We start from the raw sequence: 5,642 nt of genomic DNA on the forward strand, positions 1-5,642 counted from the left end.
TGTTAATAAAATTACCAACCTAAATAACGATTTTAGGCGTAATTTCATTGTTATTTTTAACTTGACGAAAATTTTCAAACTTAACGAAACTCTTCAAACTTAAAGTATCTTTTAAAATCAGTTTACGAGTTCAAGGTACTAAATTATAAGTTGCATAAATCTTAATTCAAATCTATTTCCAAGCGAAAGATTTGATTTTGAATTAGATTTTCAATTTAGATTATGATTTTAAATTTAAGTTCGTTATTATTTATAATTTGACGAAAGTTTATAAACTTAACGAATTTTTCCAAACCTGACGAAAGTCGCCAAACTAAACGAAAATTTCCTAACTTAAAGAAAGTGTTTAAACTTAATGAAAGTTGCTGTGCCTAGTGAAAGCTTGTCACGGAGCTTAACGAAAGTCGCAAATCTGAATAGCTTGCTTATTTTTAACAAATTACAAAAACCACAATAGATCATTGATATTAAAAATTATTTTCCCAAAGAAAACAAGGGGATACTTGGGCTAATTTGTATGCTTAATTTAAAATAACTGCTCAACACCCAGTTGTTAATTAAAAATAAATACAGAAACAGTAAAAAATTATACACAATAAAATTTAAGAACTCAACAAAATGAGGCGTTACAAACTCTCCGTTAATTACCCATACGTAAGCTGTCAAAACAAGCAAAAAAATATTTATTTTCTTCCCAAGTCTCTTTGTGTTGTTCACACTTGTGTTCTAAATAAAACTATGTGCAATCTTTGTTGTATATAAAATGCCTATTTTCCCTATTTAATTTTTTTTTTGTACTCAAAAGTCTATACAAATCATTAACATTCCACGTCAATATGCTGCTGAGTGTGAAGCGCACGCGTAGCTAATCGCAAGAAACTAATTTTTCACTTCTTAACTGACCCATGAAAAGACAATAATAAAGCGGCTTAAATACACACAAGCGTACATACATATATGTATAATATAGCACAATGTATATAAATAAATTAAATTTCTATTTTTTCGCTACAACAGCAAAATCGCTTGTGTTGACGTATGTTTATGCGGTTCCAAATCGCGCCGCACCGCAACACCGTCGCAGACGCACAAAATCGCGATGGCAAAACGCCTCCTCATATGCTAATTATTACTTTAGACATACATATTTGTATAAAGGCATACATAATTTGTGTTATATGTTTTATTAACATTTGAAAAAAAATATAAAAATTGTGCAAAATTTTCTTAGACTGCTTTTCGAAATGCGAAATCCTCTGCGAGCGCGCCGTTTTCTTACACCTGACATTGCACCGTTGAAATGTGTGGAATTTCGTGTGAATAGCGCAGGTGTTCTGACTGCTCAATTTTGCACTTATTTCGTTATTTAGCAATTGCAAAAAAAAAGAGCTCTCACACACACTCACTTAATACAACAATAACAAAAATAAACAGCGATCGAAAAAAAAACAAACAAAAATAGGAAACACAATTAGTGCCAAAACAAAACAAAATAAAAAATCGAATAGCAAACAAAAAATGTCCCATCACCCACCTTGGCCCGTACGCAAAGGTATTTTCCGCTCGAGCGGCCAATCGGATTTCGTGCCGGCCCGTTCGCCCAGCCCCATCGTGGAGATGCCGCTTTCACCACCGCCGATTATAACCAGCAACGGTGGCACGCCCATCAGCCGCTTCTCGCCCACTTGTCCGCTCTCGCCGCCACCACAGCCCATACAAGTGATCGCCGGTCCACCCAATGACAATGTTGCCGCCACAACGAAGAACTCATCAGTGTCTGCTGCCGGCTCCACCTCCGCCGCCGCTGCATCTAAATCGCAAACGCAGTCATCATCGAAGTCCTCATCTTCATCGAAATCCTCGTCGTCAGCATCGGCCTCAGCGGCGCGTATGTCCGCTTCGTCATCATCATCGTCGTCGTCCTCGTCTTCCTCCGCATCGGCGGGCTCTGCTACTCGATCTGTACGTAAAAATTCTTGTCCACCCTTTCAGCATTTTAGCTCATCGTCGCAAATTGCGTCACTGCCGCCACTGCCACCCCACGCACACATACAAACACAGCAACAACAACAACAGGCATCTCCACAGTCATCAGCAGGAAATTCTACAACAACAACATTAACCAACATACACAACAACAGCTCCACATCCGGTACATATTCGAGTAATCCCAATCTAAGCAGCACTGCAACAGGTGGTGGTGCTATGAAAAATATTCGCGAAATACCCATCGAAGTCGAACAGAATAAGGTACACGAAAACGATTGATTTAGTCAACGGTGTTCAAAAGTTATTTGGGTTGTGTGTGAAAAATGGAAAGAGAAACCTGCCTACACTCATTGCTAATAAAGAAATCCTAAAGGCAACTTTTTCCAAACAAGAAAAAAAAGAACAATTGAATATGTAAATTGGGTCGTCTCCAAGCTTTAATGTTCCATATATATCTTATCAGTCCTTGTTTTTTTTTTTTGCTGAAACTCTACAAACCCCTTGGGCAGCTTGTCAGACTTCATATGGTCCATAATATATTTGGATTTCATGTTCTTTGTGTCTGTTTCTATTGGAACTGATTATGAAGAAATCGTCATTTGTTTCTCTTCGAATCGCTTCCAAAAGGCTTTACCTTATAGTATTTCGTCGTCCCAACCTCTTGAAGTGATCAAGTAGTTTATCATGTCATGGTTTGAATCAGAGCCAGTTGTTTGTACCACCAATTGTAGATTGAAGCCAACATGCAGGCTGTCGATATCGACCAGTCTTCAACGAGTTCACCTATTTTCGGACTGAGGCCACAATAGGCAGAACCATATACGCTAACGAACCTACAGCCACTTGGAATTATTCTGTAATTCTATTCTTGCAAGAGCCGGATACTCGCTGAAAAAGTGTTCAACTGTCGCTTTAAGTGCGGGTTCTTGTGCCTGCGGGCTCTTGCGCCTTCTGAAATGTATGCCAAATTTGTAGGTAATTTCCATCTTCATTATTTAGAGAGTCCTGGTTTTAAGTGGGTCGTACGAGTTCCAGATTTTTCTGGTAATCCTATAAGATAACGTTTGAGTCCACCTATGTCCGCCGCGTGAAGTATTTTTGCGGTTAGTCCAGGCATTTGGAACCAACCAGAAGGCTTCCCTTTCCAGTAACCTAAATTCCATAACAGGTGAATTTTTTTTTTATAAATAACTATCAATACTAAATCGAGCAGACCGTTCATAGCCTCCGATGCTCTGAATCTCTTTTCCGCCATTCCCTGCCCTCCTCCCGTTGTCTGCCTCTTGATTCAGCTGAGTTTCTCAATAGACCAGCGCCCCAAATGAAACTATAGGTCGGACTAAAACATTCTTTAGGCTGCGTAGAGGGCCCCGCGGTCTTTCTTGTTCGCTCCTCAATTAGCAGCCTCAAATTAAATTTGGATTTTAGAATAACTCCAATACATATCACCCTGCCTAAGAGACCCCTTCTATACAGTGAACAATTATAGCCTAGAAAACGTACTCCTCCCTCTGAGGAGCCGGGGAGCCACTCACTGCATATTGGGGCTTGCTTTGGGAGCCTAATTCGGCGTTAATAGCTCTGCTTCTTAACAAAGATACTAGAGTGGGGTGCTCTCTCTAACTGCGTTTGTTCAGTTCTTTTACTGAAAATAACTATAACCAAAATAAGGGTTGAGTGCGACGTTTTAACCTTTTCCATAGGAGTTGTTCTCTTCATCCTGCGTACATAAGTTTGTAATATAATGCGTTTCCATTCGATGTGCCATTAACTTTGTCACCAACTTGTAATTGTTTTACATTATTTTTTCCTCTACTTTTTGGTAACTCTTCCTTCCTCAAAGCTATCAAACCTTTATGTAAAAACTCGAACACATTTACGCAGCTACTTGTATATTAATGCACATCACTTCTCTTTCCCGTTGCAGGAAGCCCTTTCGCTACGCACTGGCGATATTACTCAACAGGCTAGCAATAATGTGGCCGCCGCCAGTATTAAAGTGCAAAGTGACACCTTCTCCGCCGACAAGAAAGCCATCTCACAATCGCAGCAATCACAGACGATGACCTCGAACGGCATCATCAGCCAGGAGAAGCACGTCTCGTCCGCATCGCAAGCGAATTACACAATGACGCATAAAGGCGTTTCCAGTTCGGGCAGCAGCATGATTTCCACCTCCTCGCAAATGTCCGCCACCAACGGCGCACTCATCAAGCTGCACGATCTTAAGTTGGACGACTTGAAAGCGCTGACGTCCGGTAGTGGTCAGCGTGAAATCGAGCAGGCAATTGCCAAGTACTCCGGTGTATTGCAGTCATTCGTGCACACGCTGGAAGATTCCAAGGCTGCCCAGGAGAAATCCATGTATTTGGAAAAGATCAATGAAGTTATGCAGCGCGCCTGGGCTGTGCCCACACACGGACATGAGCTCGGCTACAGTTTGTGCAATTCGTTGCGAAAAAATGGCGGTCTGGATTTGCTCATGAAGAACTGCGTGCAGGGCGATGAGAAAACCATCTTCTCTTCGGCCAAGTTGCTGGAGCAGTGCCTCACCACAGAGAATCGCACACATGTCGTGGACAATGGACTCGATAAAGTGGTGCATGTGGCTTGCAAGTGCACGAGAAATACCGAGTATTCGCGCGTGGGTACCGGCATACTGGAGCATCTATTTAAACACTCGGAAGGCACGTGCTCAGATGTCATCAAATTGGGTGGCTTGGATGCCGTGCTATTCGAATGTCGTACAAGTGATGTAGAAACTCTGAGACATTGCGCAAGTGCCTTAGCCAATTTGTCTTTGTATGGTGGCGCCGAAAATCAAGAGGAAATGATCTCACGCCAAGTGCCTATGTGGCTGTTCCCGTTGGCCTTCCACGATGACGACAACATCAAGTACTACGCCTGCCTTGCGATCGCCGTGCTAGTCGCCAATAAGGAAATCGAAGCTGAAGTCATCAAGACGGGTTGCCTCGACTTGGTGGAGCCCTTCGTCACCACACACGACCCCTCAGAGTTCGCACGTTCAAATCTGGCGCACGCGCACGGCCAGAGCAAACATTGGCTGGAACGTTTGGTGCCGTGCTTAGTTCGAATCGCGAGGAAGCGCGCAACTTAGCTGCCTTCCATTTCTGCATGGAAGCGGGCATTAAGCGCGGCCAGGGAACACTGAAATATTTCAGAAATCGGCGCGATCGAAGCGCTCAAGACTGTAGCTAGTTGCCCCAATGCAATTGCCTCAAAGTTTGCGGCGCAAGCGCTACGGCTAATCGGCGAAACCGTGCCGCACAAACTGTCACAGCAAGTGCCGCTGTGGTCTGTCGAAGACGTCCAAGAGTGGGTGAAGCAAATCAACTTCGGACAGTTTGTGAAACATTCGAAGAATCCCAGGTAGATGGCGATCTGCTGCTCAAGCTCAACGAGGACAATCTACGCGATGACATTGGCATCGCTAATGGCATTCTGCTGAAACGTTTCGAGCGCGAGCTCAAAATCTCAAACGCATGGCTGACTACTCCTCCAAGGACACAGCGAGAATGCATCAGTTCTTGGCCGAAATCGGGCCGGAATACTGCACCTACACATATGCAATGCTGCATGCAGGCATAGATCGAAACTCGTTGCCACAGCTGAATGAAGATATGTTAATCGCG

At 43.0% G+C, this 5,642-nt stretch overlaps 1 protein-coding gene across 1 annotated transcript in view; it reads left to right on the plus strand.

Annotated features, from left to right (window-relative positions):
- Window positions 1-5,639, plus strand: part of LOC108374932 (sterile alpha and TIR motif-containing protein 1-like) — a gene marked incomplete at its 3' end in the record, with an annotated part of 11,060 nt that extends 5,421 nt beyond the window's left edge. Inside the window, 5 exon segments of the mRNA XM_017630992.1 lie at window positions 3,917-5,069; window positions 5,072-5,168; window positions 5,170-5,360; window positions 5,363-5,473; window positions 5,476-5,639. Coding sequence (XP_017486481.1) covers window positions 3,917-5,069; window positions 5,072-5,168; window positions 5,170-5,360; window positions 5,363-5,473; window positions 5,476-5,639 — 1,716 coding nt within the window.
- Between the last annotated feature and the right edge of the window lie 3 nt (window positions 5,640-5,642).

Source organism: Rhagoletis zephyria, unplaced genomic scaffold (genome assembly GCF_001687245.7).
Source record: "Rhagoletis zephyria isolate East Lansing unplaced genomic scaffold, Rhagoletis_zephyria_1.1 Rzeph_scaffold_08281, whole genome shotgun sequence".
NCBI classification, from domain to species: Eukaryota; Metazoa; Arthropoda; class Insecta; order Diptera; family Tephritidae; genus Rhagoletis; species Rhagoletis zephyria.